Source organism: Tasmannia lanceolata, unplaced genomic scaffold (assembly GCF_043159265.1).
Source record: "Tasmannia lanceolata isolate RefF3 unplaced genomic scaffold, GAP_Taslan_0.1 ptg000018l, whole genome shotgun sequence".
Taxonomy (NCBI): Eukaryota; Viridiplantae; Streptophyta; class Magnoliopsida; order Canellales; family Winteraceae; genus Tasmannia; species Tasmannia lanceolata.
The window spans coordinates 60,646,376-60,659,324 of NW_027518695.1; the positions used below are offsets into that span (position 1 = coordinate 60,646,376).

At 38.8% G+C, this 12,949-nt stretch overlaps 1 protein-coding gene across 2 annotated transcripts; it reads left to right on the forward strand.

Annotated features, from left to right (window-relative positions):
- Positions 1–246: 246 nt before the first annotated feature.
- On the forward strand, positions 247–12,393 carry LOC143851884 (receptor-like cytosolic serine/threonine-protein kinase RBK1). Of its 2 annotated transcripts, none has more exons than XM_077361385.1 (5): positions 247–313; positions 410–477; positions 563–952; positions 11,366–11,406; positions 12,125–12,393. In XM_077361385.1, exons 2-5 carry the CDS (start codon positions 462–464, stop codon positions 12,134–12,136), a joined length of 459 nt encoding a protein of 152 aa, XP_077217500.1. In that variant the 5' UTR covers positions 247–313; positions 410–461; the 3' UTR covers positions 12,137–12,393. The 2 variants fall into 2 exon arrangements, with proteins under 2 accessions (XP_077217500.1, XP_077217499.1); XM_077361384.1 differs by lacking the exon at positions 12,125–12,393 and adding an exon at positions 11,830–12,117.
- The last annotated feature ends 556 nt before the right edge of the window (positions 12,394–12,949 follow it).

Consider the following 12,949-nt stretch of genomic DNA (forward strand, 5'->3'; position numbering starts at 1 on the left):
TACACGCAATTTCAGGAAAAAAAAGTTGTATTAAGTCATAACCTTCTCATCTAACTTATTTTGCTTATCAGATGACAGATTTCGATGGCAAAGGTTATTACAAATCCCAGAAAGGTCTCAGAAGACACTTAATAATGAAAAGATAAGTTGAGTTTTTGCAATTAGCAAAACATTGTAGTGCCGATATCATTGACCATTCTATTCTCTTTTGAAAGTTTATAAATAGCATTAGATTCATTCAATTGCTAGTTTTTGCTTGCTCTCTTCTTGGAATAACTGCGGTTTAAGAAATACATATTCCTTCAACCTTCAAGTAAGCTTCTTTCCTTTCTTCTCCCTTCATCTCTCAAACCTCCTTTCATTTCTTAATCTCTTTCCTTTGCTTTTTCTTTTTTTGTGGATTATGCAGAAACAGGAGAGTGGCAGAGAACAGATTCAAATTTGATTAATCTAAAATTCCAATGACTTTTGAAGAAGGTAAGTTTATTTTGATGAAAAAATAATCGATTCTATTTGATGGGTTTCTATCATTGAAGTGACAAAAACTGAATCATTTATGCAGAAACAGGGAAACCCCAGAAAAACCCAGAAACAGAATCAAAAAATATTTCAATTTCAGATGATATCTCGCCACGAAGTGTTTTAGAAATACCAATTTTAGGTGTTGATTCTTATAACAGTAGCAGTAACAGAAGCGATTCTTCGGGTGATAAATCATCAGTTGTCAACGAATCTTTGAATCTGGAGGGTCATGGTATGCAATGGAAGAATCTGATTAGTGTTTTTAAGAAGAAATCTATGAGAACGGGAAGGAATTTAAATAGAAAATTGGCTCGAATTCGCTGCGCCGAGGAAGAAAGGGAGTTTGGTGAGGATTTACATATGACTAAGCCGTCTTGGAGGAGTTTTGATTATGAGGAGCTTGCTGTTGCTACTGATAATTTCAGCTCTGGTAAGTGAAATTTTGTAGCTTTCTCTGCTTCTCTTTTCTTTGTTCTTTCTTTTGTTTTCCCTTCTTTCCAAAAAAAAAAATTCAAACAGTCTAGGGGTGGAGGGTACAAAAACTGTGGGAGGGTTAGGGCTCTTCTTTAAGTGTGAAGTTACTATAATGCCCTTAAATTATTGAAAATTATCTAAGCCTTCCAACTCATATGCTATTCCAAGATGGATTAAGGACACAAAAGTAAGCTAAATTAGTAAAGACTAAAGAGGCAGTCTTAGATTAATAGCTAATAAACTTTATAGTTTAAGTGGACTTCATTTATGTAGAAACTTAGTTCCAACTTAGTTGTATGATCGAGTGATCATATATGGTGGTCCCTAATATGGATGTGCCAGGATACAAAAATCACATTAATTGGATGGCTAGGATTTTGCACTCGGCGAGTTTGTTGTATTACTGTAACATAAGGGGTGCAACTTCAGCAGGGCTCAACTCAAACTCAATGGATTTAACCTTATTTTGGCTAGGGTTGGATTTGCATTTTCCCGGATTGTGTTGTGTTAGGGTTGGGAAAAGCCAACCCAATTTAATTTCGGGTCGGGCAAGGGTTGGGGCCTTAGGCAACCCTACTTGCCCGAACCCGTCTCCTTATGCCTTGTTTGTTTTTTACTACGACAACCGATTGTGAATCCAATACCAAATATTGGACTCAAATTTCCAATAATTGGCTTTGGATTCACAATAGGTCATCATAATCTTAAATGAACGGGGCCTTGATTTGGAATATCACGTTTGACGGGTTAGGGTAAGGTTGAGAGATTTAAAGGCGGCTTGGGTTAGGGTTGACCCTCCTCGACCTAAGGCTAAGTTTAGGTTGTTTTAGGGTTGAACACTTTGAACCCGATCCAATTTACGGCTCTTTGTTCCTCAAACTTTTTTGGTGTCATTTCGGAAGAAGATTAAAGTAGATGGGCCATGTAAATGACCTTCAAATAGGCATTTAGAAAGGAAAAACGAGACCAATACTGGCCTATATTCGTTAATTGGATTGTTAGGATTGTCTAATCAATATGTTTTGGCAGTGATAAATTCAACCCCTCTTAGGATGAATTCACCCCGTATTTTTCAAAATGGACTGTACAGCGGTACAGCCCACAACATAGGATGATCCAAACTGCCCCTTTCATGGGCCACAATGTAAATAGCTGTGCCCCAAAAATCATTTCCAGAGGATGATTCTAACCCTCTGATCTAAAGAGGGAATCACATTATGGAAACTTCTATAGATCGGTTAGTTGGGATCATCCGATGGAAATGATTTTTGGGGCACAGCCTGTTTATGTTGCGGCCAATCAAATGGGCAGTTCGGATCATCCTATGGTGTGGGCATTACAGTCCATTTTGAAAAATATGGGGTGAATTCATCCTAGAAGGGGGTGAATTTATGACTGCCCATTTAATATTACGGTTAACATCAACGGCTCTACATTCCTTTGGTTTTTAGTTATTTCACTGAAGTTCTGGGGTAATTTTTGAAGAAGATAATATTAATGTAGTGGGCCGACAATTGTGGACCCCTTCAGAAAATCGTGTTCACCTATCAAAGTTAGCGGCTCAAACACCGTGAATTGAGGACTGCAAGAAGTTAGTTTGAAGATGGCATTTTGCAGTTACTTTGTACACACTGTTCGAACACCATGGATCTTGTGATCAACGGTGGTCAAAGTAGGGGTGCAATTCGGGTCGGGTTCAACCCGAAAAAGAAAAAAAAAGTTGGGTCGGGTTGAGTTTGGGCCGGGGTCGGGGTCGGGTTGAGTTTTCCCAACCCGGGTTGAGCTCGGATCGGGTTCAGGTTGAGGTGTTCGACAACCTGATCTGAGTTCAGCCGACATTTTTTATGAATTTTTTTTCTAAGCTTAAATATTTGGATTCGGTTGAACTCGGTTTGGGTTGAACTCGGGTCAGGTTCGGGTTGGAAAAAAGGGTTCCTCGGGTTGGGTTGAACCTTGTCGGGTAGGAAATCAGGTCGGGTCGGGTTGGCCTCAGCCAGACGCAACCCGACCCGTGTTGCACCCTTAGGTCAGAGAAACAGAATTTTCTTGTGTTCTTTTCGACAGGAACCTTATAGTTTGGAGGATTTTATGAGAACTACGTGAAATTCTGAAATTTTTCTTCATGCATTCCCATTGGTGGAGGTGGTGGGACCCATCTCTTGGGTTTAGATGTACTATTATGAGTACATGAAGATTGAGGAAAAACCTTACCCATCGTGGGCAGTGGTGTTTTGTATTTAATAATACAGTAAACCCGATAGGGTGATTACAAATGGAATTTACAGATTAATTACAACAGATAATTAAATATAACATACTTATCCTTTCCAACTATTGTTGGTTGAGGATGGGTGATGTGTATACGGATAACCCTCACAGGAGTGGTGAATCCGGAGAATCCTCACAAGAGTGGAATCTTATCATCTCTTATCATCCCCCGCAAGGTTATCGGGACCTCTAGAAGCGGGCACGAGAAGCTTGGAACGTAGCCAATGAAAACGTTGATTTGGCAGTCCCTTAGTGAATATGTCGGCCAGTTGGTGCTCTGTAGGAGTATAACGAACAATGAGAGAGCCATCAGTAACAAGATCCCGTACGAAATGATAGTCAATGTCGATGTGCTTTGTCCGGGTGCGAAGCATTGGATTGATAGTGAGATGCGTGGCACTGATATTATCACAAAGAAGTAAGGAAGGTGACAAAGGTGGCACTCCAAGATCACGTAGGAGATATTTCAACCAAGTTATTTCAGCCGAACAAACTGCAAGAGCAGGGTATTCAGCCTCTGTACTTGAGCGAAAAACTGTTGGTTGTTTCTTGGAGCACCAAGATACCAAATACGGAACAAGAAATATACAACCACCAGTCGTGGATCGGCGATCATCTCGATTACCTGCCCAATCGGCATCAGAGTATGCTCGTATACGAAGATCGGAAGAACGAGGAAGGCATATCCCATAGCCAAGTGTTCCTTTTAAGTAACGAAGAATTTGCTTAACTGCTATCAAGTGAGTGGTGGTAGGTGCATGCATAAATTGACAGGCTTGATTTACAGCATAGGTAATATCAGGCCTTGTAAGAGTTAGATATTGTAGTGCCCCAACAATACTACGATAAAGTGTAACTTCAGAAATAGAAGTAGCATCATGAGCTGAAAGCTTGGAACCAGAAGAGACAGGCGTGGAGATAGGTTTTGAACCAAGCATGGATGCACGATTAAGCAGATCAAGTGTGTACTTGGTCTGAGTCATGATTAGTTGAGATGGAGAGCGTTGAATCTCAACTCCAAGGAAGAAATGCAAAGGACCGAGATCCTTCATATCAAAGTGATGATGAAGGCATCTGAGAAAGTTTGATACCCAGAGGACGAGCCGGTGACGATGATGTCATCCACATAGAGGAGAAGGATAATAATTCCATGAGATGAGTGATGCACAAACATAGAGCAATCAGCTTTACTTTGGGTAAATCCTTGTCAAAACAGTGCTATGGTAATGGTAAAGCGGTGAAATCAGGCTCGTGGAAGTCGACAGACATGATTAGGTCGAGATGGGTCGGTGAATCCAGGTGGTTGTTTCATATATACAACTTCATTAAGATATCCATGCAGGAACACATTTTGACGTCCAATTGACGAATAAACCAACCGTGATTGACAGCCAATGCAAGGACGGTGCGGATAGTAGTGGGCTTGACGACGAGACTAAAAGTTTCACCAAAGTCGACCCCAGCTTGCTGATTGAACCCTTTTGCAACAAGCCTGGCTTTATGGAGTTCAATGGACCTATCAGACCTACGCTTGAGACGAAAAACCCATTTGCATCCGACCACAGGATGGATGATTCGGTACAAGTGCCCATGTATTGTTCTTGCAGAGTGCATTGCGTTCATCGGTACAGCACGCCATTGGGTTAGTTTGACAGCTTGAGTATAACAAGTTGGTTCTAAGGTAGTAGTGAGAGCCATGTAACATGAAGGAATGGGATGATGAGTTGCCATTAAGACCTTAGGACGCCTGGTTCCATCTTGAAGCCTAGTCACCATATGGTGTCGTCTTAGTGGAGTCGAAGGGGGTAGGGGAGTGGAGGGTACTGGGTCTAATGTGGTCGAGATAGTGGGCTCCATGGGAGTGTCGGGTTGTTGTGGATCTGGTTCAGAACTAATTTCAGGTTGAGTAGCCATAGGTAGAGAATCTGATTCTTGAGTAGCTACTTCTGGAGAAGTGTTTGAAGTGTTTGGTTGAGAAGAATTAGGGACATGAATTGATATGGAAGGTGATGATGAGGGTACATGATGTTCAAGATATATCCATTGTTGGATATCAGTAGATGAGGTCGGCATCACAGGGCCAGATTGCATTCCTGCAAAGGGAAATAAAGTCTCATAAAAAACTACGTGACGAGAAACATATGTTCCACCAGTGGATGGATCCAAGCATTTGTAGCCCTTGTGGTGTTCAGCATAGCCAATGAATACACATGGCTTAGTTGTAGTCTCAAGTTTATTGTCATTGAATGGCCGTAAATGTGGAAAGCATCTACTACCAAAAGCCTTCAAAAGTGAATAGTTAAGAGGCTTTCCATACATGATTTCATATGGGGATTTCTTTCCCAAGATAGGAGAAGGTAGGCGATTTATCAAATACACACTTGTTTGAAAGGCATCCAACCAAAAGGATTTCTTTATCCCAGCCTGATCCAACAGGGCTATTCCCATTTCAGTGATATGTCTATGTTTGCGTTCTGCAACACCATTTTGTTCTGGTGTTGCAGGGAATGAAAAACGTTGATAAATACCACAATGATCTAAGTAAGCAGAGAAGGACCCAGTAAATTCAACACCATGGTCTGCTTGAAATGCTTTAATAGTTCTTCCAAAATAGTTTTCAACCAAACGTTTAAAAGAGACAAAAGCATCCAAAGCATCATTTTTCTTAGTAAGAGGCATGATCCAACTAAACCTTGAATAATCATCAACAATTAAGAAATAATAACGATGTCCATGACGTGATAAAGTAGGGGATGGACCCCACAAATCAGAATGCAACAAATCTAATGGTCCATTAGAAAAGGATTCAGAAGCACTAAATGAAAGCCGTCTACTCTTCCCAGTTTGACAACTAGGGCAAATATTTATTTGCTTCCTAAAACCAGAAATATAAATGCTACCATTTTTTATGAGAGATCCCATGACACCATTATTCGGATGACCAAGTCTCATGCGCCAAACCTCACGTGATGCTGTTGGTGTAGTTACTCCCGTAGCCAATCCTGAAATCTGTGCTCGATCTTCGTGCAGTGGTACGATCGGATATAGCCCATTTTTACTTGTTCCTTCGAGCAAGATTCTCCCAGTCTTCCGGTCCTTCACATAGAATCCATTTCCATAAAAGATGAAGAAGCAATCATTATCTTGAGTATATTGTCCAACTGATAATAATTTTTTACAAAGTTGAGGGACATGTAGAACATTTTTAAGATGAAGATGACCAGACTTAGTGTTGAGAGAGAGATTACCAGTTTCATTGATTGGGAGATTCATACCATTACCAACAAATACTTGATCATTCCCATTAAACTTCATGCGATTGGTGAGGCCAGAGTTCTCCATTGTCATGTGATTTGAAGCTCTTGTATCAGGATACCAAATTTCATCAAGAGGCGAGTTCATGTGGAGACCAGCAAATGAGTGTGCCATATGACCTGGTTGGTAACGTTTCCAACAGGTTGTTGCTTCATGCCCTTGTAGGCCACAGATTTGGCAGGGGATATTGGTTGAGAGTTTTGTATCCATAGAAGGAGATCCACGATATATGTTACGATTTTGGTCATTCCTGTTATCACTTCCAAATCTATTGTTAAAGTGGAATTTTTGTCAGTTATGACCATTAGTATTGGAACAACCAAAATTTTGGTTGCCTCTTTTTGGATTAAATTTGCCACGACCCTTGCAGAGAGAAAGGCAGTGCGCTCAATATGTTGGTTGGCATGATATTCTTCAAGACGACATTCTTGAGCATATAGCATTTCAATTAATTTCAAAAAAGAGGGTAAACCATCTGACCTGGTGAATAGAGAAGTGGAAAATGATTCATAGTCGCCCGGAAGACCGTGAAGAGTGCAAGATACAAGTTCTTTTTGAGGCATTGGACTTTGTACTGCAGCTAGTTGATCAGCGATTCCTTTGATTTGGTTTACGTATTCCGCAATGGAGCTACTCCCCTTTTTGATATTTTGGAGCTTTGTTCGCAGTTAATCAATGCGAGCTTCGGATTGAGACGCATACATCTGTGCGAGAGAATTCCAAACTTCTTGTGAAGTGGTGAGATCACCCACTTGAGCCAGCATTGGCTCTATCATTGTTGCAAAAAGCCAACTTATAAGAAGCTGATCTGTGAGTACCCAATCATCATAATCTGGATTATCGACCATGGTAACGGTGGATGTTTTCTCATCCGTAACTTCTAGAAATGGCGGAGGTGCCGGATAAGAACCATCTACTTATTTGTAGAGCTTCTGTGATTTGAGTATGGGTATCATTTGATGGTGCCATAATAGGTAATTTTCTGAAGTGAGTTTGATGGAAACGAGGTGGGAAAGAAGTTGGAAATTAGGAAGAGAGTAGCTGGATTTAGAACTGGAGGAGGTGGTGTCAATCGATTTTGACATGGTGAAGAAGAAAGAGGACTTTGGAGAGAGATTTGGCAAATGAACTAGAGGAGGTTTGACCAAAAGGAGGAAGGATTGAGTCTACTGGAGCAGAAAGGAGGAAGGATTGAGGCTATCGGGGCAAATCCCGTAGGCTTTGATACCATGAAGATTGAGGAAAAACCTTACCCATCGTGGGCAGTGGTGTTTTGTATTTAATAATAGAGTAAACCCAATAGGGTGATTACAAATGGAATTTACAGATTAATTACAACAGATAATTAAATATAACATATTTGTCCTTTCCAACTATTGTTCGTTAAGGATGGGTGATGTGTATACGGATAACCCTCACAGGAGTGGTGAATCTGGAGAATCCTCACAAGAGTGGTATATATCTTATCATTTCTTATCAGTACTAAACCTTTTATTCATAATTAGGGATTTGCTAGGCCATTTCATGACTGACTTTTGCATGAGAGAACAGCTACCTCAGCTGAATTAAATGAATAAGATAAAATCTCCTGAAAAGAGAGCCCCTGTGGCTATTCTCTCATGCAAAAGTCAGCCGTGAAATGGCTTTTCCGCAGAATTGCATAGCAAATACCTCATAATTATTTAAGATTAATGATATAGGCACCCTTTTTATGATAATATTTTTCACTTTTTTAATTACTTTTCTGAATGGGTGTTATTTGCTTTTTGACCATTGTGAGAGCATTTAGCTGCTTATTAAAAAAAGTTAAAAATTTAAAGAAGAATGCTATATGGCGCATGCATCATTTTCTCATTTAAAACGAAAACCCAAAAGGTAATCTATCTATATCTAATAGAATAAAGAGAAAGGGAGGTTTACTGTTCACCGCATACGCGACAGCCCTCCCCTTCCTCCACAATCCGACTTGGCAGCCACCTCAGCATTCCGCAGACCAATAAAGAGGAAGGGAGGTTTACTGTTCACTGCATACGTGGCAGCCCTCCCCGTCCTCCACAATCCGACTTGGCAGCCACCTCAGCATTCCACAGACCCTGATTTTTTTGCGATTATTTCTATCCGACCTGATTTTCCTCCATATCCTTAATAAAGGGAACACTCTCTCTTCTGAAATCTCTTCAATATTGATTCAATCCCATCCGTTTAAAAGAAAGCGATTAATTCTAGCCTACCTGATTTTCCTCCATATCCTTGAAAAAGGGAACGGTTACGATCTCTTCTTAAATCTCTTCAGATGATGAACTTCTAACCGTTTTGCTGATGTGGATAGACCCATCTTCCGCCAACGTGGCAATCAATCCTACGTGTCACCCTAATACTAAAGATCTCTCGATATGCTAGGTTGGACGGAGAGTTAGTATACGAAAGGCATCGCGGAAAACTCTGCAAACAGTTGCAACCCTTTGCTTCCCGCACTAACAAGGCGTCTCTTCCCACGCGCAGGAAAATGGCCATTTGCCATCCATAAAAAGCCCAATTTCCCAATCGATTCATTATCAATTATTTTTTTTATTAAAGGCAACGTTACTCATGTCATTACTCAATCTGAAACTCCTCTGTCCTTTCCGTTTATCACATCTTCAACAATGCTAAGTCTAGAATGTCATTTTCCCTTTTTCTCATCGCGTCCTGTGACATTTTCACCCCCTAACCGTCTTGATATTCATACCCAAACCCCTTCAACCGCCATGGAGATCAACATTTAACCCCGCTCTCTCTCTCTCTCTCTCTCTCTGAACAGAGTAGAAGAGAACGAGAATATATGAGCCATTACGCATCTTTCCTGTAGCCCCGTCCATACTGTGCCCAGCGTAGTTTCACGTATGGCAGCTCTATTCATGGATGGCGTATCTAGAGGTTGGTTCTGTATCTCTGACGCCTCGGATAGAGTCATGATCACCCTTTTCTGGTTATTTTTTTATTTGGGTACTGGTCAATTCTATTTTGAATTTTTGGAATTTGGACTGATAGACACAGCCTTCATGTTCTCGTTTTCTTTTATGGGGAACAATCAATGGAATTTATGCTGGTAACTATTAACATGTTCCGAGTTGTGTTTTTTGTGATTTTCTGTTCCGAGTTACATGTATTACTCTGAACATGTTGCAGAGAAACAGAGTCTTCCTCAAAAGGCAAACAAAAAATTCCAAATTACAGGACAAGATTTCGATTATAATCAATTAGAATTAGAATACCTTGCTTAGAAAGGTTAATTGAATATTTTAATCCTAATCAACAAGAATACCATGCTTTGAAAGGTTAATTTTTATGGGTACCACTTTGCTTCGTGGGAGGAAAATCACAGGTTTGACTTTCTCTCATTTGTTTGGGTGCACTACATGCCCCTTATTTTAATTTATTTTATTTTATTTGTTTTTCTTCATTGATTTGAATCTATCATCATGTCATGATTTCTGTTGCATATGGGTGCATAATTTGGCATTTATCCATACAAGTAAACACAGCTATCTATATTTCCTGTTGGCCATGAGATCTTTCTTCATGTTGTGTGGGTGGTGGTCGGTATGAGTTTTGAGGGAGGAGGATTTGAGCTTTGGCTCTTTCCATGTTATTGAGAGAAATAGAGTTTTTATTTGCTCTTAGATGTCTTCATCACCGAATGTTGTTAATACTTAGAAGTAGTACATCAAGATGGCACTGAAGGTTGATGCCCATAAATTTTTTAATGTGGTGGAATTGACTGTGCTAATATTTTCTGGCCCATGTTGTTGAGTATAATCTGACCATTCACATTCTCTGGCCCAACTGCATTAAATTCCTTCATGTATCTTTTGAATAGTTCATCATTTTTGCAACCACTTCAGTACCTGTGTTTTGTATGCAACCTGATAATGTGCAATAGCTATTGTTCAGTACCTATGTTGGATGCCACCTTTGATAGGGTTTCAAGGTGGTGCCCGATACATTACCTTCTTCAGAGTTATGATGGTACATTTTAAAGCATATTTTCTTTGTAGCTCTGTGCATCGCACAGGGTGTGTCCCACTAGTATATAATAAAGAGGAAGGGAGGTTTACTGTTCACCACTGAGGTGGCAGCCCTCCCCTTCCTCCCTCACGCCTTCGTGGAGATTTATTTCCTACGTGTCATAGAGAATTAAATATTCTAAAAACAAACAAATTCCAATATGCATAAAACTCTTTCCTGTTATTTGCAAGTCCTTCCGTTATCTACACGTCGCCACATTCCGATTAATTGCTAAAATATATGCGCATTGAAAACGACAGACTCCTAAACGGTTAGGTTTCCCATCCTATAAAAAAGTCTAATACCGGCTCTATATTCGTTTTTTATTTTTATCCAACCCAATCATCTCTCTCTCACCTCTTCCTTTAACGATTAGGTTTCCGATCCAAATAAAAATCCTAATATCCCTCCTCTACGTGAATTTGCTGTAAATAATATTTTAAAAAACTATAGAAATTGCAAGAATCACTTTGGTATGTTGAAAAGTAGGAATTCCAAAAGTGGAAACCAACGATGATGGTGAGTGCTTACATTCTAGCATGATATATATGCTATGCAATCTCTGAAATCCACAGCCTTTGATTTAATATCTTTCTTTAGATTTTTCTTCTGGTAACCCTCTTGGGTTTTGATTTTTCTTTACTATTTAGTGTTTCATTTTCCCCCTTTCCAAACACCACTATAGTTTTATTCCCCAAATCTCTTTCTTAAAGATACCCTTTCTTTGTTTCTTTTGCAGGATTTGTTGCTGCACGTCATGAGTTAGATAAAAGGAAAAAGGTAAGATTTTTATTATTTATTCAAACTTTCAGCCAAAAAGTTATCTCCATTTTATTTTTTTTAATCGCTGAGCTTTGTTAGTTTCTTTGATGGAGTGAACAACCCAACTTCCAATTTTGTGAGAAATTTTATTTTTTAATTTAAGTTTTTGCAAAAAATCCAACACCAACTTTTTTATGGATTTTGGAGTTTTGTCGTCCTTTAAGTAATTATAAATTGAAGGACCTGTTTGGATTGCAAGGTGAACATTTTTTATGGAATTTTTTTATGATTCTTTTCCTTTCCATGATTTAGAGGATTAACTTAAAGTGATGGTATTATAAATTGAAGGTCCCTTATGAATAGGATTGTTTGAATTTGTGTCTTTTTATATCAAAAAACGTACCAAATTTTACTAATATTTTCCTCTCCAAACTTTTGCAGAAATTGCCCCCATTCAAACATAGCCTTGATAGAGTTATTCATGCCTTCTTAGGTATCGACACCAAAACCAAGATGAATGTGGGCTAACCATCAATGGCTTTGTTTTGGGATTAGTACTTACCTGTTATTTTGTAGGCACTGTAGTGCCTACCACGAGTGATGAACAAATGGAAAATGGCCATTATGGTGAAATTGGGTCTTCTATTTTGGAATGATACCACATTGCCATTTATTTATTGGATAAAATGAAATGCTATAATTCTTTTTTTAAGAAAAAATTATAATTCTATGGCAGATGGGCACATAATTTCTTTTGCAAGTTTATTTCCTTCCGATTGTGGATATCAGCTGGATTATGAAGATGATATCGGCTAATGGGGAGGGATTTGAAAGCAAATAGTCTTTTTTAGTTATTCATTTTGCCATGGGGTAAGTATTTTAGTTTCTATCATGTTGAATAGATTTATATATTATTTTTGTCTCCTATATTTTGAACTTTTTTTGGCCATTTTCTTAAATTATTATTTTCTTCTACTCTATGTTTTGTATTTGGGTATGGTTATGTGGTTCTTATAAATTTGATTTAGTTGTTGTGTTCAGAATGATGAGATTGTGTAAAGGAAAATCAAATATCATAGGCCATGAAAGCGTCCTAAAATCATGCCATTTAAGGAGATATTGTACTCTGCTTAGATTTGACTTTACTTTTGATGAACTTACTATTTTCTTTAGATGTACATACTTTATCAAATCCTTAAAAAGCACGATCTTAGCTAAGATCTAGGATTGTGGAATTGAAGTGGGATTAAAATCTAGGATTGTTATACCATTGTTTATCCTAGCTTGGCACTTTACAATGTTATATGGATCAATTCCATCGAGTTTTATCGCATTGAACCAAGTAAAATGCAGAGTTATTGTTGATGTATCTCTCAAGATGCATTATTATATGGATCTTACTATACAAGCAGTTTAGTGAAGAATGCGAGTAATTTTGCTCCTTTTGTTTCATTTGACGGTAACTTCTCGTTTTCTTAGATGAGTATATTTTCTTTCTTTTCTTTTTTAACAATGGAATAGTGGTTTATTGTATTTTTTTTTTCCAATTTTTTCATTTTAT

What these genes read in the sequence shown, in the direction of transcription:
- LOC143851884 (XM_077361384.1), top strand. An exon ending in TACTGATAATTTCAGCTCTG is followed by an intron (nt 953 to 11,365) that starts GTAAGTGAAATT and finishes TTTCTTTTGCAG; the next exon opens with GATTTGTTGCTGCACGTCAT. An exon ending in AGTTAGATAAAAGGAAAAAG is followed by an intron (nt 11,407 to 11,829) that starts GTAAGATTTTTA and finishes AAACTTTTGCAG; the next exon opens with AAATTGCCCCCATTCAAACA.